Source organism: Callithrix jacchus, chromosome 3 (assembly GCF_049354715.1).
Source record: "Callithrix jacchus isolate 240 chromosome 3, calJac240_pri, whole genome shotgun sequence".
Lineage (NCBI taxonomy): Eukaryota > Metazoa > Chordata > Mammalia > Primates > Cebidae > Callithrix > Callithrix jacchus.
Window position 1 is genome coordinate 57,407,567 of NC_133504.1, and position 24,160 is coordinate 57,431,726.

The window sequence follows — 24,160 nt, forward strand, 5'->3', positions numbered from 1 at the left end:
TAGACATGGTGGCAAGTGCCTGTAGTCGCAGCTATTTAGGAGGCTGAGGCAGGAGAATCACTTGAACCTGGGAGGCGGAGGTTGCACTAAGCCGAGCTCGAGCCATTGTACTCCAGCCTGGGCAACAGACCAAGACTCAGTCTCAAAAAAAAAAAAAAAAAAAAAAGGTCACCCCTCCTCCTGATTCAAGACCAGAGAAGCAGAGAGAGGAAAAAAAAAATGTCACTCCTCGTGTGAACATGGAAGCAAGTCTCACCCGGCCTAGATGCTGGATGTCCTGTGCAGCATTCCTCCCTGGTAGAGCTTGTTCCACCTCACTGGGATCTGCCAAGTTAGAAGCTGAGCCACAGTGCTGCTGCTGCTGCTGCTGCTGCTGCTGCACATTGTTTGTGATTAAGAGTTTTATTGATTTTCTAGCACAAGACCACATTGGTGGGGACAGAGTACGACAGGGGAAACTGGTAGAAAGCCAGTTAGAAAGAGGGTTTATGAAATCAGCTCTCAATGAAGCAAACTGTGGGAAAGAATGTGGTGGAAGCAGATTTGGGGCCAGTCGATGTGGGAAAGTGGAACAACTCAAAAGTGCTCTTCAGATTTGAACCGAAACAAAGCATTTTGCCAAAACACAGGAGAAGAATCCAGTCTGTGAGAAAGACTTAGCACTGTGTATATAAACGAGAATATTCCTATCTGCAAAATCATTGCTGACAATGCTTAACCCACATTCTGTACAGGCACTGTGTTGTGTTCTAGGACCATAAATAAGAATCAGTCGGTCTAGAGAAGGAGACTCGAAACATACACAACATGATTTGTAAAGATACAAGTGGATCTTAAGAGAGTCATAAAAACATTTTGCCCCAGCTTTGGGCCCAGAGCCAGCAGGAATGAATGGTGGGGGAAAGGGATGGGACTGTGTCCCTGCTGCTGCCTGCCTCTTGTGCAGATCTGGTGAAGGTTCTCTGGTAGTTTTCACCCCTCATCACTACTGAGTCTGCTAGAAAGACCCTGCTCATTTCCCGTCCCTGCCTCCTGCAGGTCCAGAGGACCCCTGCTTCACCAATGGGGGCCATGGGCAGGGTTTCAGGTGTTCTCAAGGTAGTAGGTAGAAAGGGAGTGCTTGACAGTTTGGGTGCTTAGTACAGGCTGGAAAGCCTCACAGCACTAATGGGGCAGATGTACACCTGCAACTTGATTCCTCCCCTCTCCCTCACCCCCCTCATACCCACCCACTATAAACCTGTGTCTTCCGCCTGTCTTGAGAGGAGATTTCTTCCGGCCTCCCAGCCCTACCTCATTCCCTTTGAGTAAGAGAATAAAGTCTTGTTGCCGCTTCCTTGAGCTTTCAGCATCGTTTTTGCCACTGAAAATCAACTGGAAACTGGGGAAGATGAGTGCCTGGTATGTTCTAGTGCACCAGTATAACATGCAAAGGAGGTGATATGTATAAAGGGAAAGTAAGAAAAAAAAATCATATAATTCAAAACCAGTGAGTGACTGAGCTCAGTAAATGATGGCTTTTTAAAAATCAGATATAAAATCCTGTTTCTGTGGTTGGTTCATGTTTGAAAATGATGTAACCTAAAGTGGCTCTATCACCATCCACTACAGGAACACCTCCGTTTAGCTTTGGACTCCCAGTATCTGCGCTGGAAGACTTTAAGGAAGTTAGATCTAAGCCAGGAGACTTCAGAGAGGTCTAGACTAAGCTAGAGGGTGTCTTGCTTGAACCAGAAAAACCTCAGAGTGGTCTAGCCTAAGCCCCAAGGTCCTTTTGTCAATAGCCTAAACCTCTAATCTGGAGGAATTCAGGCTGCCTGGCTAAGCTCCCAAGACACCTCTGCAGGTAAGTAGCGCCAGGACTCAAGTCTCCTAACTTCTGGTCCAGGGCTCTCCCATCTAAAACAATCAAAGGGGCTGACATTCCTGGAAATGTGTGGCGCGAATGTCCCTAGCATCGTTCTCTTTTTCATAGAGGAAAAGCTCACTTTAAAAAAAGAAGCCGGCAATACTTTATAAAAATATCTGCTGTTTAAGCACAGAGCTAAAAGCAAGGAGTAGTCTTCCGGGCTCTGGAAGTATTTTGAAATCCCCAAAGTCTCATTCATTGTTCAGAAAACAAAATGGAACTACTTTTTTTGTTTTGCTCCCTCCTCCCCTCCATGCGGTAGCTGTTCTTGGCAGGTGCCCAGAGCGGCACCCAGTAATTCCACGGTACATTGTGTACATTTGCATCTGTTTAATCGGCTATTTACAGGCGCCCTTTACCGCCACCTGTAAGAGGCAGCGCCATCATGACACTAAGTGGCTGGGCCGGAAGCCGGGTGCCCAGTGGTTTTCTCCACTTGACGACGCCTGAATCTGTGAAGTGGTTGGCACTTGGAGAAACAGGGAGACAGCTGGGGACATCACACGTAGAGGGCGGGAGGCTCTGGAAGGAGGCGCGCCAGACGGAGGGTCCTTCCTTCCTCGTTAGCTCCACGCGGCGGCTCCTTTTCCACGACCACAGCCGCGGTGGAGGGACCTGCCGAGCCTTCGGTGCGGTTTGTTTCCTGCCTGACAAAGAGCCCGCTGCCGTTTGGATTTGATGAATTTTTGAATCAACCGAGGGCCTGGCGACCCGAAGGAGGGCGGGGACTGGGGGGCGCTGTGGTGGACCGGTCACCCTGCGGGATCCGGGCCAGAGAACAGCTCCCGAGCCTGGGAAATCGTCTTGCGGATGTGATGCGGGACCGCGAGGACACCTGCGCTCCCGTGCGTGCCGCACTCGTGCAGCTCCCGGTGGCTAACGGGGTGAATCGAGGGCGAGGGTGAGAGGAAGTCCAGGCGCCAGAGCGGCAGAAACGCTTCCTTAGTTTTCCTGCCACTTTGGAGGTTGTGGAGCACGGACAGTGCACCGCGGACTTTCAAGTTGCCCCCGGCACAACCGGAGGTCGGGAGCTGGGAGCCCCCACGGGCGGTCCAAGTGTCCGCGAGAAGCCCTCGGCGCCCAGGACCGCGTGGCGCGCTCCGGGAGAGCCAACTCGCACCTAAGCAAAAGAGAAACGCTGACGGGCCGGAGGGGGGTTGGCCAGGACGCGGAATACGCGCGGCCTCGGAGCGCCTTTCGTTTTAAGGAGCCTTACTTCAGGAAAGGGACAGGGAACTGTCAATCAGCGAGGGAGGGAGCGCACCGGCGCTGGGTGATGTCAGCGGATCAGCTGCTCGATAACAAAGAGGGGGTATTACAGGAGAAAGTTGCAGCGGCGGCGGCGGCCAAGGCGGCACCCCAGTGCTTCCGAGGCGAGGGGCAAGTGGGCGAAGGGAGGGGGGACGGCTGCTACCGCAGAAGCTGAAGGCCAAGGAATTGAAAGGGTTGTAGGGGGAGGCAGCGCGAGCCAGCCCCGACTGCTCCTCCTCTTCCTCCTCCTCCAAACTCGCGAGCCCCAGAGCTCGCTCAGCTGCCGGGAGCACCCGGAGGGACGGGAGGCAGCCGCGCAGCCCCGAGCTGGGCAGGGTCCCCAGCCGCCATGGATAGCGACGACGAGATGGTGGAGGAGGCTGTGGAAGGTACAAGCATTTCTCCGGGGCCCGGGGAGGGGGCGCAGAGGGCCCTGAGCGCGGAAGGAGTGGCGGGCAGCTAGCGGCAAGGCGCCGGGCCCCGCTGCCGCCACTGTCCCTTACACGGGTGGCCGGCTGCCGGGCTAGAGCGGGGGCCCGACAGCCACGGTCACGCCGCCGGGAGCGCGCACTGCGCGGCGGGGCGCAGGCCGAGAATGGGGCTCCGCCAGGCCGGGGGCGCTGGAAAGGCACGGCCGCGCCATCCCGCCGGGCCACAGCCTGCATCCGCCCTCGGAGTTGCGAAACCTGCCCTGCGCTCTGGCCTTTCCCCTTTCGGGTGCGGAGGGTGGGTGCAGTCAGCCGGGCAGCCCCTTGAGGCCGGGGGACTCCGCGGAGCAATCCCCTAGCCCAGTTCGGCCACCCAGATCCTCTCTCCGGCCGCCAGCCCTTCCCTTCCGCTGCCTCTGCGCTCCGCGGCGGCCGCTACCGCGTCCGGGTAAGGTCCCCGGGCGCAGCGCACGGGGCTGGACTAGGCACGTGGCAGCTGCGGCCCAAGACGGCAGCTCTTCGGAAAAGATGAAATCATTGCCGGGCGACGGACTAGGCTCCCAACCCGGGACTCGAACGCGCGTCATCCGAGAAGCGGGCGGCCCTCCCCTCCGCTGCCCCCGAGCGAACTCAGTCAGGCCGTTCCCCTCCCCCTTCCTGCATCCAAGCCGGGGTGCCGCCGCCACGCTGTGCAGGCGCTCGGCGAGCCCGCACCGAAATTGCTTGGTGACACTTAACTTTCTGAATTCCATGCCGTGGCTGTGGGTGATATCACCGCCTCAGTGTCGTGTTTCTCCGCCCCTTCTCTTCTAGCGCCCCTCCTCTTCTAGCGCCCCTCCCCCGACTTTTCTTGCCACTTTGTTTTGCTGAGTTCCTCCACCTCTTTTTTTTTTTTTCTTCTCCCCAGTTCTAAAAAAACGATGTGGGGAGGTTATACAATCTCGTTGTTTGTATCATGGGATATTATGATTTTGTAACAGCGAATACTAATACTCTTTAGCGTATTTATTTGGTTCCATTACATACAGTACGTCGTGATGTTTTTCAGTGTGGTGTGGTATGATACCAGAATGTTTTAAACCAAGCAGGTAAAAGTAAATAATTTTTAGCTGTTGGTTGAATCTGGTTTCTGTCTGATTTGTATTAACACAAGTTCTGACGAAGGATAAAGAAAAAAAGTGGGGACACTGCAAATGCATAAGGATACATGGTTCTTGTAACATTGGGAAAAATTGGTTTTAATGTTTTCATAAACATAACTCCCTTTACAGTGCTCTGAGGTCTTAAGGGGATATTAAGCAGACTAATATTTCTGAACTCTTGAAAGATATCCAATGTAATGTCAATATTAAAATTTATTTCTTCGTCTAACTTTGAAGCCAATTAAAGAGTGTGTAGTTTTTGTTAAGAAAATTTTCACCATGTTGTGAACTCATAGAGCTATTTATCTCTCTATAAAGCCAATGTTGGGACTTACGGGGGCCCAGATACATTGATTGAGTTGATCCACAGGAAGCCTTCTAAGAAGTTAAAAGTTAGTGACTTCTGCCTCCGTGTTGTGAAAGATAAAGGGAAAATGACCTCGGATTGTCAGGGCTTGCTCTCTTTCTTCAACACTGGCTTTTACTTGTAAAAGTTAAATACAAATCCTTGATAGCTGGTAGTGTTCTCCGTGTTAAACCACATTCATTCCCCTTTGATGCTGTTTACAAACATAAGTCCAGTTGTCCGTGGTCCTCAGGCTCCTTTGCAGACTGTGACTAAGAGCTTTAGAAATGTATCAGTATTGTTTTTTGAGACAGTCCACTGGATTTGAAACAGGAAGTTTATATAAAGAGGGATGGTTTTGTTTTATAGGGTGATCATCTATATTATTGTCCAAAATCAGTACCCCCTTGAGAATGAGAGGGCACGCTATTAATAATGATGCTGGGATAAGTAGCTTAAGCCTTGAATGTCTGGGACAGTGTGGGACACATGGTCACTCAGTTTTATCTAACCAAACAATTAGAGCAGCACAGAATCTTTAAAAGCCCCTAGAAGCATCTCAGGCTCTCGCTTGCACAGTTCTGGGAGTGTGTGTGTGCACATGCAGTCAGCTGTGCCTGTGTGTGTGCTTTTCTCCAGCCATTCTTGGCCTTTTCAGTGCTGTTTGCAATGGTCTTTACATAACATCTAACACTGGCATGGGAGACTGTATACACTGCTTCTGCTCTTTCCCAAAGAGAAGCTACTCTGAATATCTTGGTGTTTAAGTACCAACTAATCTACCTCTTTCCATAAACAGAGCCTCTGTTCTCAGTAGTTTCATTGTCATTGCTATTATTATCAGTGCTATAATTGTTTAGTTCTTATTAAGTGCAGGCTCTGTGCTGAGTGTTTCACAGACATTATCCATTCAGTCTTATGCAGCCTTATGAGGTGGGTACTAATATTATCCTAATTTTACAGAGGCGGGAACTGAGGCCAACAGAAGTTAAGAACTAATCCAAGAACACTCAGTGAGGTGGAGAGATTAGCTTGGGCTTCCAGAACGTCCGCTCCACCAGACCAGACTGTCTTCCCACATTTTTTATTTTTAATGAGTTAGTCAAATTTACGAAACACTTGATAACTGAGTTTGAAAGCAACAGTTAAATGTTGTGTCAGTGCCATTTTTAATCAGTGTAACTCTGTAGAGGTTGGTCTGATAGAGTTCAGTGACTTTGAGAAAAATGTATTTGGGGAAAAAGAATTTAACCTGTGTCTTCTGCAACAGATAATCTTTTTTCTTCTTCATTAGAGATTTATTCTGGGGAAGAAATGAGTCTCTTCAGGACTTGAGTTGAAATGCCTGATATATCATGTACATTTGGTTCTCTGTCAGGGTATGATTGTAACTCCAGGGGAGTTCTGAACTCAGGGTGGACAAATCCCTGAGGTGAGGGGAGTGGCTGACTCAGGAGAAAGTGTTCTGTGTACTGTGTTGGCTCCGCTCCTGTGGGAATGCAGCAAGCCCTGGGCCTCAGAGGGCCTCAGAGCTCCACCTGAGTCCTGGGGTGGCTTTTGGAAAATACTCTAAGACACACTGGTTCAGTGGAGAGTGATGTTTAGTTTTCCAATGTTATTCCTCTGGGCTTCTGGAAAAATAAGTTTATTACAGCTTCTATTTATTTGTCTACCCATGGATACAAAGATGAATATGATGTGGTCTCTAATATAATTTCAAAGAAATAGATTTATACAGATGAATGGTGATTGTTGAAAGGAAATAAAAATTACTTCCAGCTTAGGGAAGTCAAAGGGGAAAGATTTTTCCAGAAGGGGTACTATAGAGCTGAGTCAGGTTGAGAGGGGAATTTTGAGTGAAGACACAGAGACATGGAATTCTGCAGGTGCAGAAAACAGCATTTTGCTTTTGCTGCAACACAGAGCTTACAAGTAGAAAAGTGGAGGGCAAGACAGGGAAGGGAGGCTGGGTCACAGGCTGAGAGCATGAATCGTGTGCTGGAAGCCATGGAAGCCGTGGGAGCCATGGGAGCTGTGGGAGCTCTTTAGAGAGGGAATGACAGGATCAGAGCTCTGCTCTGGAACAGGCAGTGGCCAGCAGGACAGTCAGAGGGGCTGACACAGCAGGTGAGGTACCTTAAGATCTCTTTGCAGTAGTTCAGATGTGCAGTTGTGAGGGCAGGAAAAACAGAAGGGCCTGGAAATGTGTAGGAGACATGGAGGAAGAATGCTCAAACAGGAGAAATATTGGAACGGGGGCCAGAATGAAAATAAGCAACTCAGTGTGCCACTGCCACAACGCCCTCAAAATATTAATTTTTTTTTTAGACTGAGTTTTGCTCTTGTTACCCAGGCTAGAGTGCAATGGCGTGATCTCGGCTCATCGCAACCTCCACCTGAAGGGTTCAGGCAATTCTCCTGCCTCAGCCTCCTGAGTAGCTGGGATTATAGGCACGCACCACCATGCCCAGCTAATTTTTTGTATTTTTAGTAGAGACGGGGTTTCACCATGTTGACCAGATGGTCTCGATCTCTTGACCTCGTGATCCACCTGCCTCTGCCTCCCAAAGTGCTGGGATTACAGGCTTGAGCCACTGCGCCCGGCCAAGAATGTTTTTTTAACACTCTCCCGAATATCAGATTCTGCCTGTCTCTGATAAGATTGCTCATGCCCTGTATCTAGGAAAATGCATACAAAGTGTATTGGTAGCACACTTTCTGTGTGGGCCACACATTAAAATTATGACCCTCACAACTAATAGTTGAGTCCTTGCAAACAATTACCCTTAAAAATAAAATTATCCAGGTAACAAACTTGCATGTGTACCCCTGAATCTAAAATAAAAGTTGAAATAATTTTTTGAAAACCTAAAAAAATTTTTTTTTAATTTAAAAAGACCAAAACATCAAGCTATGTTTTTAACAGTCAGTGATTAAATGCATCACCAGGAGGGCACATTCTTTGCATTAAACGGAATAAGCTTGCCTTTTATTATTACTGGATTTTTGTTTTTCCATTTGTTTATTTATTTTCTTTTTTTTTTATGAGATGGGGTCTCACTGTGTTGCCCAGGCTGATTTCCTGGGCTCAAGAGATCCACCTACCTTGGCCTCCCAAAGTTCTGGGATTACAGGCATGAGCCACCACACCCAGCCTATTATTGTTTGTTAAAGCAATGTTCTAGTCTACAAGACCAACAGTATGTGTGTAAGGGTCTCTGGTTGTAAGGGAAATACTCGCAGGCCACTCTCAGATCTTTTGTAAATAAGCCTGAGGCATTAAGCAGCTGGGTGTCTAATCCAGAGGTAATTTACTTTGCTGAGACTGAGATGTACATTGCTGCTTAGAATATAGGCCTGGCTCTTGTCAGATTCAGGAAGAAGCTCCTTCAGAAGTAACTGGAGGGGAAAATTTTAACTTTGTATCTGTTCAATAGATAATAATCTTAGAACAAAGTGACAAAGTAGTCTTGTGAACTGATACTTTTTTCCCTGTAATTTCTGTAAATATTTAAAATTATGCTACAGACAGATAAACAGAACATTAGCTCGGGGAAGCTTATAAACACAGAGCAGTCATTCAAGTTAATTTTCCCTGTTGCTTGGGCCTGGTATTCACCCCCTGTTTTGTGGGAACTTGCCTGGAAGGCTGTTGGCTGACTTGGGGCATTTTACAAATTGACCTCAAGTAGAGCAAGGAGGTCTAGTGTTTCCCTTCAAGTTAGGTAACACTTGGAAGAGATAGGACTTTGCAACCAGGATATGCTGTTGGAAATCTGGTGGTTCTATGTGAATGACCTTAACCAGAAAGCCTTCCACTTCCCTGCCAGGGACCTGGGGTTCCTGCCTTTTTAGAGGTACCTTCTTACCATCAGCAAGGACGAATGTGTTCAGCTAGTTTATCAGTGTCTAGAGTGGGAATTAAAGGATTTGGAGAAGGAGCTTTCAGTATTTATTCATCAGCACACTCAGAGTGGTAATGTCTTTTGGGCAAGTCTTATAAAGCACTGGTGTCCTCATCTGTAAGATGAAAATATGGGAGACTGTTTTGAGCCTTAAATTTGATAACAGGAAAGCGTATAACCTAATGCCAGATCATAGTAGGTTCATACACCTTTTTTTCGCTGCTGTTTTTCAGTACGCCTGTGCATTAAATTGACTTACTGACATGGCAAAATATTACATGATATTATTGTCCAAAGAGTACATGATCTTATTGGCATTTGAGAAAGAGTTATGGCAGACTCTAACACTAACGTTGAAAGAGGATGTCAGTGCTCTGCAACCCAGTATCTTTCTTTCTCCTGGAAAATCTCGGTTATTGTTTTGGTTGTAGCTGCTGTTTTAGGTATAAAGTTCTACTAGGAGGGAAACTACTCCGGGATATTGAATATTCAGAGTGGAAGTCTCGAATGATCACAACCCTTAATCGTTAGTTCTTTTAATTGATAACACTCGAAGGATGTAAAGAAAACAAAACAAGCCAGGAAGGGGCTCCTGCTATGGTCTGATAGATTTCAGAACTCTCACAAAACCAGCAACCTAAAAGCCTTTAGAATGACAGGAAGGGGTCACATGTCGAAGCACCTCCTTAATGTGCAAGGTCACCTGAGTAATGGCCATCATTTGGTAGCTCTCCCCCTGTCCCTGTTTCTCCCAAGAGATTAAGAGGGTAATAGGGCTCTTCATCATCTGCCTGTTGAAAGGCATTGAGGCCAGGTGTGGTGGCTCATGCCTACAATTCCAGCACCCAGAATGGGTGGATGGCTTAAGCCCTGGAGTTTGAGACCAGACTGGGCAACACAGTGAGACCCTGTCTTCTCTACAATTTTTTTTTTTTTTTTTAGCTGGTTGTGGTGGTGTGACCTCTAGTCCCAGCTACTTGGGAGGGTGAGGCAGAAGGATCACTTGAGCCCACGAATTTGAGGTTACAATGAGCTTTGGTCTTATCACCGCACTCCAGCCCGAGTAAGAGTGAGACCCTGTCTCTGCAAAAGAAAGGAAGGAGGAAGAGAAGGAGGGAAGGAGGGAGTGAGGTAAGGAAGTAAGGAAGGGAAAAAAGGAAGGAGGGGGAAAGGGAGGGAGGGAGGAAGGAAGGAAGGGAGGAAGGGAGCAAGAGAGGGAGGGGGAGGGGAGGGGAGAGGAAGGAAGGAAGGAAGGAAGGAAGGAAGGAAGGAAGGAAGGAAGGAAGGATCGATCAATCCTTCATGGAGTGCAGTTGACAACTGGGATCAGTACTATCCTCCAAGGGCTTATAGTATGTTATATGACACTTTCAATTTTCCCTAATATCTAAATTCCATTGCTGAGGGTGCACTGTCAGTGTTTTATTCAGAAATAGGACAGGGTTGAAGGAAGGCGGAAGTTAATTTATATTGGAAAATTGTTTTCCCTAGTGTTCAGATTTACGGTAATTTCTCTCAATCTTAAGTGGAATAACAAATTTTATCAAACACAAGCTTTTAAAACTCTGAAATATGTGAACTGTTTTCTATGATGAAAGCATTTTCAGCAAGTTAGTAAATTCTCTAGTTTGAGGCTAAACTGATTATTTGGTTATTAATACCCAAATCAAAAGTAGGACACTGAATTTATATGCCTAAATTTAACTTGATCACAACAACATTTCACTAAAAAAAAAAAAAAAAAAAAAAAAAAAAAAAAAAACTCTTAGCAATACACTGAGTGGCTTTTTTTAATGAAAAGAAAAAAAGCAAATTTATTTCAATGAGAGAAATGGTATCAGATATTTAGAAAATATGTGATTTCATATGACTCAGATGTCATTGCATTATGTCATGTTCAGTTAGTTTTTGGGCAAGAGGAAAGCAATTATGGCCTCGTTCCCTTCTGACCATTAATTTCCTGGTCTTTTCCTCTTTTGTGTTAAGAGGAAGGAATCTATATTGATCATGATTTATTTAAGCAGATGTGTTTTATTGTAAGATGTTCTAGGTAACCCACTGAATACAGAGCCAGATGTAGCAATAAAACACTGTATTTGTTTATAGTTATTTTATGTTTATGTAAATATGAATGCAAATAAACAACATATTTATTCTTTTTTTTTTTTTTTTTGAGATGGAGTTTTACTCTTTTTGCCCACACTGGAGTGCAGTGGTGCAATCTCGGCTCACCACAACCTGTCTCCCAGGTTCAAGAGATTCTCCTGCCTCAGCCTCCTGAGTAGCTGGGTTTAAAGGTACCCACCACCATGCCCGGCTATTTTTTTTTTTTTTTTTTTGTATTTTTAGTAAAGATGGGGTTTCACTGTGTTGGCCAGGCTGGTCTCAAACTCCTGACCTCAGGTGATCAGCCTGCCTTAGCCTCCCAAAGCAGTGGGATTACAGGTGTGAACCACTGCACCCGGCTGCATATCTATTCTTTATAAGAGTGTGTATTTACCATGTCTTCCAAGGACTAATATTATTTTATCATGTTAGAATAAATTATTTTAGGAGACTGAAGCTTTCATTGTGGTAGTATGGTTTGTGTTTCCTTTTATGTCTGTGAGCCATCTGGAAGCTACATTTCAATGTTTAATGACCCTGCATTAGACACAGTGTTTAATATTTTCATACCTTTTTTATCCATGACCCAGGTTGTTACCCCAGGAAAAAGCCAGTAGAATAACTACTGCCTTCATTTTGACCCACATTTGCAAAATCAGCTCACCAGATGATTGGGAAGACACCAATAAGGTGATTCCTGGGTTTTGTAAAACATGTAGATAGTAATAAAAAGCCTAAACATTGGCTTTAAATATCAATATTAGACTATACCAGTATTTGACCTAGGAAGAACTAGTGACTTAAAGGTCCATGTAATAACTTCTGCTGATGTTCACAATCATTGTTTAAATGACCATGTGTATATCTCTGGCTCCATATAAAATACAAGCCCTTGACACACAATGCCAGAGGGTAGATGATAAGCTTATTACCAAACATTCACAGCTGAAAGATTTTGTAAAGTAAAGCAATAGGTTTAAGGTTAAACTTAAGTTTAAGGGGAGAAGGACTCTGGGTTTCTGTGTTTGTACAGTGAGATGTATAAATCTTAGGGCTGTTTTAAAGACATGGCTATATCCCTCGTGCAAATATAACAATCACTGCGAGATTTTCAGACTGGCTAGCAGTCCTCCACATCATATTACAGAATGATATATAAAATTATATTGCATGCTTAGTATTCTAGAATTAGATAATTTGTTACAAAGACCATGTATGTGGCAATTGACTGTGGAACAGTGGAATCTCAACTACACTTCAGTTAAGTATGGGAGATTGGAGGCATCAATTCCAAATATGAGAATGACTATAGAAGGAGTACTTGGGAAACTGTGACATGCCCTGCTGAGGGTATTACTGATAGTGAGTCTCAGTTCCAGGTAAAAAGCAAGCTTATTTAAAGTTCACATTCTGGAATGTGTCTGAGTCTGTTCTGGACCTGTCAGTTCACAAAGTGTGTGTAACAATCAATTTGGTACTGCTGGCACCGATGAGGTGAGAAACCTTTGCATGCTGACTGTCGCTTCATGCCAGGGAAGGGACTCTTTGGCAGCTGGAGGGGAGTTGTGGGGGGACTTGTCTGGCAGCATCTGAGTGCTTAGGCATCAGATGGGAGGAGCACTGACGATGTTAAGGTTTGCCTTGTGGTTTCCTTTCTCCAGGGCACCTGGATGATGACGGATTACCGCACGGGTTCTGCACAGTCACCTACTCCTCCACAGACAGATTTGAGGGGAACTTTGTTCATGGAGAAAAGAATGGACGGGGAAAGTTCTTCTTCTTTGATGGCAGGTAGCACTCACAGTTTTATTTTGTTCTGGCGGGTATTGAATTATTTTATGTAAAGGATAATACAAATGACAGAATTCAAGTGGAAGTTTTTCTACAGTTTATACAATGGGTATAATTAACCCCTACCTGTAGTCACTGCTTTGGTGATTGGGGAAGTCACCCTGTGGTTATGGGGAAGCCAGCCTAAGGCTTAGATCTTATCATCACTGTCTCCCAGAGTGTGCTTGGCCAAAAGATGCTAGATTTGGGGGCCCCCATCTTGCGTAAGTTGGTTACATGGTCACCCAATTCTTTGAGGGATTTCACTTGATTCCAGTAGTGCTTCTCACTAAAGTCACACAAGTGGGGATAGTTTTTGTCAATGGCCAGTTTGCACAGGTCCAGTAGAGTCAGATCCATGCCTTTTTCCAAGGGTCACACACACTCCATTGCATTTAGCATCCTTTCCAAGTTGTCACAGTCTGGCTTCTTAGTACCCTCAAGGAAGATTCTGCCACCTCATTGGTTCTTCTGCTTCATCAGTTTCTCAGCATATTGCCTCTCCTCATGAGACTGATGAAAAAATACTTGGTAAAGTTCTTCAAAGCCACATTATTGCAGTCTCAGTAATAAGACATCAACAGGTACACACAGGAGGCAGCTCTCCAGACTTCAGTTTTTTACATGGCTGTCTTTGAGATAATTGGTCTTTTTGTGCGATAATTTAACACTAATGTCAGAACTACGATTTTCCACAGTCTACCTCTATTTAAAGTATTTTTCACATCAGGATTTCTTTTTTTTTTTTTTTAAGACAGAATTTCACTCCTGTTGCCCAGGCTGGAGTGTAGTGGCGCTATCTCGGCTCACCACAACCTCCAACTTCAGGGTTCAAGCAATTCTCCTGCCTCAGCTGGGATTATAGGCATGAGCAACCACACCTGGCTAATTTTGTATTTTTAGTAGAAATGGGATTTCTCCATGTTGGTCAGGTTAGTCTTGAACTCCTGATCTCAGGTGATCGGCCCGCCTCAGCCTCCCAAAGTGCTGGGATTACAGGCGTGAGCCACCATGCCTGGCCAGGATTTCTTTTATTTTACTCTCATTCCGATCTGAGGACACTGAAAGGCAGAGGCTCCTTACCTGCTTGTGATAGATAGGAATGACTGTAGGACATTTTTCTTTCAAGGAAAGATCAGGTTGCCCTAGCCCAGCTTGCCAACCAACAGTGACTTTTAAGCCCTGTCAGCATCAGGAACAAAGAGTGACCATGTGAATTTCTCAAGCGTTTAGTGGAATTCAGAGCCACAAAAGGGCCAGCTATTTTCAGACCCGTTGATTGGGTAAAACAAAATCGGACTTTACCAAAGCAGGTTATAGATTCTGTGGGATACCACACCGCTCACTAAACTCCGGACATTGGTAATAGGCCAAAGCCTCCTTTGGGAGATAAACTGTCTAAGCTGACAACTAAAGGGTGATCACAGGGATGGGTTTGTGACCTAGAATCTCTTTTCTGTAGGTGAAGTGGGTTGTTTTAAAGGGTGTAACATTTCTCAGGCTCTCAATTATCTGATACAACGAGGGGTGAGAAAAGCAATAAAAGCCCACTAAATAACTTTTGTAAAACTGCATTTGAATTCCAGCCTTCTTTTTCACATTACCCCTAACTCCACCTTTTTGTAAAGCAGAGTTTTGCTTACAAACTGTAAATTTTAAATTGTCAGATATTTTACTTCCTTTCTTTTGCCTGGGTGGATACTTGAAAGCCATAGAGGCCCCTTTCAATATGTTGGTATTGGCCTGGGCATGTTGGCTCACGTCTGTAATCCCAGCACTTTGGCAGGCTGAGGTAGGAGGATTGCTTGAGCCAGGAGTTTGAGAACTGGCCAAGGCAACATAGTGAGACCTTGTCTCTACCACCAGGTGTAGAGACACTGGGACCTGTGGTCCCAGCTGCTGGGGAGGCTGAGGTGGGATGATCACTTGAGGACTCCAGCCTGGATTACAGAGCAAGACATTGTTTCAAAAAAAAAAAAGTGTTGATATCAGTGCTTTTCTCTCCTATGACTCCTTTAACCTATCCAGAGGGAAACTCTTCCTGCCCCATTTCCGCTGCAATTTTTATAGTTTTTTTTCTGAAAAGTGTCACTTTTAACCTGAATCTGCAAATTTTTTAAAACTCATTCAACAAGTACATATTTATGTTAATGCCTCCTTCATCTTCAAGGGCAGAGGTTTCCTTGAGGGCAAATTCTGTGTCTATTACATCTTTTATGCTTCACAGCACTTTCTCTTAATTTGATGCTAAAAAGCAGTCCTTGCTAAGGGAGAGTGGGAGCTGAAAGAGAGGGTAGAATTCACCCGGAACACCCTCCACCAGCCACACACACACACACACACACACACACACACACACACACTTTAAATCTGGTATTTTGATGACGATAGCCAGTAACTGATGGACTCTTTGGGAAAAGAGTCCAGCAGATTTGTTTGAATTTGGTGTTGGTTACCTGCTTGTTTCATGGGGCTGATACACAGAGTACTGATGAGCTAGACTAAGCTTCTGAACTAGAGTGCCGAGAATGAGCTACACGTTAGCTCCAAGATGCTGATCCCCTCAGCCCTAGAGCCAAGTGGAACCTGAGACTTCCTGAGCACCTGTCTTCTCATGTCCAGCTAGTCACTTCTAGCCCCAAAGAGCTTCATCTGCTTACCCCAGTGTGTCATACAAAGGCATTAATTTGCAGGTGTGTCATGACATGAACAAACTGAACCACCAGGCCAAGTTGAAGCACTAGCCCGGTAACTGTCTGCAGGCTAGAAATACATTCATTCATTTGTTTTTCCTTTTGAGGCACTAATTCACTATTTCTTTTTTTAAAGATGGGGTCTCACTCCATTGCCCAGGCTGGAGTGTAGTGCCATGATCATGGCTCACTGCAGCCTCAACCTCCCTGGGCTCCGGTGGTCCTCCTACCTCAGCTTCCTGAGTAGCTGTGACTACAGGCGCATGCCACCATGCCAGGCTAATTTGTTTTGTATTTTTTGTAAAGATCGGGTTTTGCCATGTTGCCCAGGCTGGTCTCAAACTCCTGAACTCAAGTGATCCATCCTCCTCCGCCTCCCAAGTGCTGGAGTTAAAGGTGTAAGCTATTGTGCCCAGTCTAATCAATTCATTGATTTTTACATCTACCACTCAAACACCTGTGGAGATGTTGATTAAATAGTAGAATCAAGGAATGATAGTGTTAGCAAGGACCTCAAGAGACTATCGTGGTTATCTTCATATAGATGGGAGTTAATACTTGGAGGGGAAAATGGCAGTATCATTGGTTTTATTATACATCATAGAGCAGTGTGGTGATAGGATCTCAAAAGGTCATCATCATCTTTCTTAAACCCAAATACTGATCATGTTACGAGACATCTGCTAAAAGGATTTGCTGTAAAAATTAGGGAAATAGTCTTGTAACTGAAAAAAAGGCCAAGAATAACTTACAACTGAAAAAAAAAGGCCAAGAATCTACCAGGGCTTTCTAAGGGAGATGTGGGATTTGATTGTGGAGAAGTCAGTTGTTTCTATGTGAAGCAGTTTTTATTTATATTTGTTTACTGGTTTTTCTCCCTGTTCCCACCCCAGGTTTTTAGAGTGTGATGTATTAGGTAAAATTAAGTGGGAACCCTTTGACTTCACAGTCACCAACCTTTGGTCTGGAAAAATTCCTTAAAAACAGCTGACATTAGATTTTGAAATAACAAGCGAGGAGAGACACAAACTTGGTATTGAAGAAAGTTGTTGAAACCTGTTATGCTGGTTTATGTCCCCATCAAAGAGTTCATCTGCAATTGCGGAAACTCATGTTTGGAAAGAGACAAGGAAAATCACAGTGTAGTAACAGAAGACTTGGCCCAATGTTTTCTAATCTTACATGAAAACTGAGCCCCAGTATATGATTTATGAGAAGTATCCAAACAAGTATAAACCTATTAAGAAAACTCTAGAATCAGTTTTTCCCCAACAGCGAATGAGATAAATCTGAATAAAAATTTCAAATATCCAGATAACCAGGAAAAATGGTCCTGTGAAATTTTAAAACCAAATTTGTAAATAGAGGCAAAATATTTTATTTTGTTTTCTAAATTGCAAGCATAACAAATGCTTAATGGAATTTTAAAAATTTAAGAAATACAGAAATGTAAAAAGTGGAAGTGCTCCCCCACTTTTTTTTAAACCCCAACCCATGCCATAGAAGTAATTACTGTTGGCAGAGAATGTGTGCATCTTAACTAAATATATTCAAGATAAAATACAGAAATAGGTATTTATTTTAAGTTTTAATTTAATTGACACATAATAATTGTACATTTTTCTGGGGTAAAGTGTGATATTTTGATACATAAATACATTCATTATGTAATGATAAATCAGGGTAATTAGCATATCCATCACCTCAGATTCATTTCTTTGTGATGAGAACATTCAAAATCCCCTCTTCTAGCTATATTGAAGTATACATTATTGTTGAGTATAGTCACCCTATTATGTAATAGAACACCAGAACTTACTCCTGCTATCTAACTGTAACTTTGTACCTGTTGACCAACTTCTCCCCAACCCTCCCTCCTGCCTTCTTTTCCCCCAGCCTCTGTTAACCACTGTTCTATTCTCTACTTCTGTAAGATCGACTTTTTTGGGTTCCCCACATACAAGTGAGATCATGCAGTGTTTGTCCTTTTGTGCTTGGCTTATTTGACTTTACAGGATGTCCTCTAGGATCATTCATATTGTCACAAACGACAGGATTTGATTTTGTTTTTATGCTGAATTGTATACCATTGTGTGTGTATACAGCACGTTTTCTTTATCCATTCATCCGTTAATGGAAACTTGGGTGGATTTCATATCCTGGCTGTTGTGAATAGTGCTGCAGTAAACATGGGAGTGCGGATACCTCTTCAACATACAAAAGAAATACCTATTTCTAAATCAGTGTAAATAGCCAAAATATACATTGTTTACCTGTTCACAACTGTTTCAGATTCAGAATGTTGGCTAATTTTGAGATCATAATAGAGACTTAAGTCTTTTCTTCATTATATGACAAAATGTGGAACAGAAAATCTAGGTTACTACAACCAGCTTATTAAATCAAAAACCTAAAGTCAGAATTCTCATGCTTTACCAGATGGTTTACCCTACAAATGAGGAATGAATGAGAACATAATCTTGTTTTAAAATATTTTTCTTTAAGCAGCTATTGTGTCCATTCCCCGCCTCCTCTATTAAAAGGGAAGAAGAAAATTATCCTGAGCTTCGGTAACTGGGACTCCTGAACATCCACTCTGGGCCCAAGATAAAGGAATTTATGCAGCATAGTGACAGGAATCTTGAGGCTTTGTTGGTGTGGATCTGAAATCTGTCTGGCACCCATGGATTTGCTGGAGTACCATGGGTGTGTTGAAAATGTGCAGTGTTCAAAATACTTTGATATACACACTAATATTCAATTCTGGGTGTTTATTTTCAGGTATCTTTCCTTAATTGTTCTTATTTTGACCATGATTTATGGACCTAAAGGCAAGACTTTTCACAATCCTAGAATGGTAACAAGAAAGAGATATTTCTTCAGATTGGCTTTGCAGGGGCTGTGGAATATTAGGATCGTGTGGCTTTTTACCTAATTATGGGGTGGAGATGAGGTAATTCATTGAGATGTATTTGTTTATATTGTTGATAGCTCTCCTTCACATGCCAATTAGATTTTAAAGGATTTACTACTCTATGGCTTCATTCTCCTGTGCCCAAGTCTTTTCTGCTTGGCTATATTTACCAAGAGGGCTCCTTGTAGTTTTTCACTGGCCGAATAACCTAAGCAAGGTCATCCATCTGATGAGCCACTGAAAAAGAATGGCATTCTCCAGGTGTCAAGTCTATGCAGGATTTCTTGGTTTCAGTTTTCAGAAAGTGCTTGATCACAATTCACAGAAATTGGAGTTGCACTGGACTTCTAAAGTCATGTATTCCAACCTCCCACACAAGGCAAAAGTTCCTTTCACGTTCCTCACAGTCCTCTAGCTTTTGTTGGAACCAGACTTGACAAATATATATTCATCTGTACTCCAACAAACAGTTCTGATTGAGGGGGAAAAAAAAATGTGACATGCAAGAAGAAAGAGAGTAGAAACGAAATGTATAATGCTGAGTATCTACCATTTGTTCAACACTGGACACATGGTCTTCCTAACAATCTGGGAGGTTGGTTTTATAATCCCATTTGACATACAAAGAAACTAAGGCACAGAGTGACTGAATAACTTGCCTCAGGTGACCTAGTTAAAAATGATTGGAGTTGAGACTCACACCAAGGAGAATTCAATTCTAGAGCCAACCTTCTTTTTCACTGTATCTGCTACCACCTTCCAACTGGAAGCAGGGAAATAGCTGTGGGCCTGACTGACTTTCTTCCACGCTTTAATTTTCCTTGAAGTTACTCATCAGCTATAGTTGTGAAATGTTAAAAGGAGTCCTGGGGTGAATTCAGTTATGCGCTTGTAGGGCCCTTAACAACTTGAGAGGAGCTTGGAAGATTGACAGAAGGGTTTCCTGGGGAATCAATCCAGAAGAATTCTGTTCTAGCTATTTGGCCTCCCTGAACTTCTGTATTCTTATTTGAAAAATGGAGAACATTATACCTGCTTTTCAGGATTGTTGTGATTGAAGGAGAAATTCTGTAAAGACCCTTAAAGTGTAGGACACTTAGTAGGTGCTCAGGGGAAAGAATGGATTATTATTCACTTTTATCATTATTGCTACTATTATTAATTAATAATTATTAGGAGAGTGTCTGAGTCAGTTTGGGCTTCTATAAAAAATTTCATAGACTTGGGTGGCTTACATAACAGAAATTTATTTCTCGATGGAGGCTGGGAAGTCCAAGATCAGGGCACCGGTACATTTTGTGTCTGTCGAGGGCCCCCTTCCTGGTTTGCAGATGTCCATCTTCTCATGATATCATCACATGGTAGAGAGTAAAGGGAGAGAAAACAAGCTTTCTGATGTCTTTTTATAAGGGCATTAATCCCATTGAAGAGGGCTCTGCCCTTGGGACCAAATCACCTCCCAAACGCCCCATCTCTGAATGTCATCACATTGGGTGTTAGGATTTCAACATAGGAATTTGGGAGGGACACAAACATTTAGTCCATAGTGGAAAGTTTTCTTGAGGTTTATTTTTAGAAAGCAAAAGTAAATTTCATTATTTGCTTTTCAAATATTTTGCTGTTATATAGAGGCTTTGTAATCATTGGATCTATAGTAGACTCATAGATCTTCTCTTAAAGGGTTAAAAAAGAAGAAAACCTTAAAAGATAGACAATGCATTATATTATATGGAAGCATTAAGAGTTCTCCATCAAACGTGCTTCAGCACCTTGAAAGAAGTTGAAGTTTCTGGCCAGAAATAGCTCTTGAAGATGGGTTGGATCTCTTTGTTGTGTTTTAGTATTTCAAAAGATAATATATGTTATCATATAAAAGAATTCCTAAAATAATGTTTTAATACTAAGGGTCCCAATTCAACTTGGTTAGAGATGGGAATTTAAGGAGTGATGATTCATTTTTTAAATTCCTTCTTGGTTATTGTATTGCAATGGCTGACAAAAGGAAGGAAACACAGTGAAAGGAAGGGAACATAATTTAGGCCCTGGAGGTGGAAAGTTCAAAACCTTCTAGACCCCAGAACCGTGAAGAACAGCCAACACTGTTAAGTTTCTAAGAACACTTTTCTATATTCAGATATTAGCAGGAAGTTGTAATGAAAATACAGAAATGTTTGAATAAAATGCAGATATGTCTAGGAAAACAATTATAAAATTTCTCAATTTCTTTGTAAGTTAGATTCCTTAATTTAATTGATTTCTCAGAATTTAACTCAAGTACAAGAGCTTTGATAAAAACAGCCAAAATTGGTCTATCTGCAGGAAAGAAATTTACTTAAAATTTATGTTTTAATTTCCTCAACATTTTCCAGTTGTTTGATTCAGATGATGGTACCAGAAAAATCAAACAACTGAAAGACCATTTTTATAATTTCTTCACATACTAAAGAATCTGCCAAGATGTTGAGAGGAACTTTAAGAAAATACAAGTTAAGTAGGTTAAGAACATTATGTATAGTATGATTCCATTTTTAATAAAATAACAAAAACAAAAGGTAGGAAAATGCATGGTATAGAGGAAAAAGTGGCCAGCCGCCGGTGGCTCACACCTGCAATCCCAGCACTTTGGGAGGCTGAGGCGGGTATATTACTTGAGGTCAGGAGTTCAAGACCAGCTCGGCCAACATGGTGAAAGCCCATCTCTACTAAAAATACAAAAATTAACCAAGCATGGTTAATTACATACACATGAATATGCATGTTTAATAATAATAGCTGTTTTCATTTAAGCAATCACTTTGTGCCAGACCATATTCTAAGCATTTGATATATATTAGCCCACTTAACTCTTAAGACAACCCTCTGAGTAGCCCCATTTTACAAATGAAGAAATGAAGCATAGAAAGTTTAAGAAACTTTCCTAACAGCCTATATGCATATCTATTTCATATAAAGAATACTCCCTGCACTTGAATAACAAACACTGTTATGGTCCATCTCAATCTTCTCTTCTCAATGCAAAATGATCTCTGTAATTAACCAAGCATGGTTAATTACATCTGCAATTCCAGCTGCTCAGGAGGCTGAGGCAGGAGAATCACGTGAACCCAGGAGGCAGAGGTTGCAGTGAGCCGAGATTACCTCACTGCACTCTCCAGCCTAGGCAACAGAGTAAGGTTCCATCTTAAAAAAAAGAAATGAAAAAAGTCTTAAATACTATATGTCAAATTGGGGAAGAGGACTGAGAATTCCTACTTTCTGCGTCTTAGTACTGGCTTGAGTTGCTTTTTCTGTGTTTGTTTTACAATGAAAACATTTTACTTTTTTTTAACTTAAAGAGGCATTTATTTCATTCTTCTTCCAGTGAATTGAATCACTCATAAATTATTGCAGGTAGGAATTTTTCTTGCTTGTTCTTTTTTTTTTTTTTTTAATTGTTTTCTCTCTTGTTGCCCAGCTGGAGTGCGATGGCTTGATCTCAGCTCACCGCAACCTCTGCCTCCTGAATTCAAGTGATTCTCCTGCCTCAGTCTCCTGAGTAGCTGGGATTACAGGCTTGCTTGTTCTTTAAAAATAGATTTAATGCAGTTTTACAAATTTCTTTCTCTATTTCAGTGTTTCATAACTGTTTCTTTGATGATGCTTTTTAAATCCAGTTTTTTAGTAGAAAGCTTGCCACCATACATATGAATATGCATGTTTAATAATAATAGCTGTTCTTCATTTAAGCAATCACTTTGTGCCAGACCATATTCTAAGCACTTGATATATATTAGCCCACTTAACTCTTAAGACAACCCTCTGAGTAGCCCCATTTTACAAATGATGAAATGAAGCGTAGAAAGTTTAAGAAACTTTCCTAACAGCCTATATGCATATCTATTTCATATAAAGAATACTCCCTGCACTTGAATAACAAACACTGTTATGGTCCATCTCAATCTTCTCTTCTCAGTGCAAAATGATCTCAGTTCCATTTCTATTCTTTTGCTTAGGAATTATCAACATGAAGTTACTATGTTAGGGGAGGGATACTTGGATGCATATTTCCTAATTTGTTCCCATAAAGGGCTTACAGTCTAGTTAGAGAAACAGGACATGTAAATTTAACATCAATAAAGACATGGAGTGTTCTGTAATAGTACATGCCTAGGCTCCGATGAGTCATGTGCACGGCAGGGCTGCCAAGATCAGGACAGATTTACTTTGCAGGAAAATGAGACTCCCTGTGGACGATGAGTAGGCTCTGTTCAAGACAGTGACCAGCAGACTTGCTCCGAAACCCAGCTCTCAATCTAGTTTCAGCAAGAAAGATTACAAGGCTATTTCTATGTACGCACTTTTCAAATATAACCAGATATTAATATTTTAATGGATACAAAATAATGTCATTTTCCTATGGCTGCTTTCTTTTCTTTTTTCTTTTTCTTTTCTTTTTTGAGATGAAGTCTCACTCTATTACCCAGGCTAGAGTGCAGTGGTGTGATATCGTCTCACTGCAACATCTGTTCCTGGACTCAAGCGATTCTTGTGCCTCGGCCTTTCAAGTAACTGGGATTACAGGCACCTGCCACCATGCCTGGCTAATTTTTGTATTTTTAGTAGAGACAAGGTTTCACCATGTTGGCCAGGATAGTTTCAAACTCCTGACCTCAGGTCATCCTCCTGCCTTGGCCTCCAAAGGACTGGAATTACAGGTGTGAACCACCATGCCTGGTATTGGGTTTTGTTGTTGTTGTTGTTTTTGTTTTGTTTTGTTTTTGAGTCAGAGTCTGGCTCTGTCACCCAGGCTGGAGTGCAGTGGCACGATTTCAGCTCACCACAACCTCTGCCTCCTGGGTTCAAGTGATTCTTGTGCCTCACCCTCCTGAGTAGCCGGGATTACAAGCATGCACTATCACCCCCTGGCTAATTTTTGTATATTTAGTAGAGCTGGGGTTTCACCATATTGTCCAGGCTAGTCTTAAACTCCTGGCCTCAAGTGATTCACCTCACTTAGCCTCCCAAAGTGCTGGGATTACAGGCATAAGCCACCATGCCAGGTGGCTTCTTTCTTTTTTGAATAGAAAAATGCCAGAGATTTCAGAATATTCATTATTATCCCACAGTTTTTTTTTCAACGAAGAAAAAATAAAAGAAAAAAAGTAATAACTTTTTTTCCCCTGGCTGATCTTAAGGATTTAAAAAGCTTGCTCACTTATGTTTTACAGAAACCAAGGAAAAGTACAGTGTGGAAGCTAAGCTATTTAAAGGTCAGTGAGTACATTTTCAATATGAGCAGAGTTTTTTAGAGCAGGGATCAGCAAACTTTTTCTTTATGTGGTGAGAGTAAAATCAGGGCTCTGTGGGCCACATACGGTCTCTGCTGTAGCAATTCAACACTGCTGTTGTAGTATGAAAGCAGCCATAGATGATATAGAAAGGAACATGCATGGCTTTGTTCCAGTAAAACTTTATTTACTAAAACACTCAGCAGGCCATGGTTTGCCAGCCTCCTCTGGAAGAAGCAGTTATAGAGAAAGGTAGTGCCTTGAATGCCATTCTAATAAACTTATATTTTATTTCCCCAATGAGCGAGGATTTTAAAGACATCACTGTTATCACCCTGGAGAACCCAGTTTATGTGTATAATACGCCCA

General features: G+C 42.8%; 1 protein-coding gene across 1 annotated transcript in view; it reads left to right on the forward strand.

Annotated features, from left to right (window-relative positions):
• Positions 1-3,427: 3,427 nt before the first annotated feature.
• Positions 3,428-24,160, forward strand: part of SETD7 (SET domain containing 7, histone lysine methyltransferase) — a 51,000-nt gene continuing 30,267 nt past the window's right edge. Inside the window, exons 1-2 of the mRNA XM_002745342.6 lie at positions 3,428-3,549; positions 12,749-12,878. Coding sequence (XP_002745388.2) covers positions 3,510-3,549; positions 12,749-12,878 — 170 coding nt within the window. The 5' untranslated portion in view covers positions 3,428-3,509. The remainder of the gene's footprint in view (positions 3,550-12,748; positions 12,879-24,160) is intronic.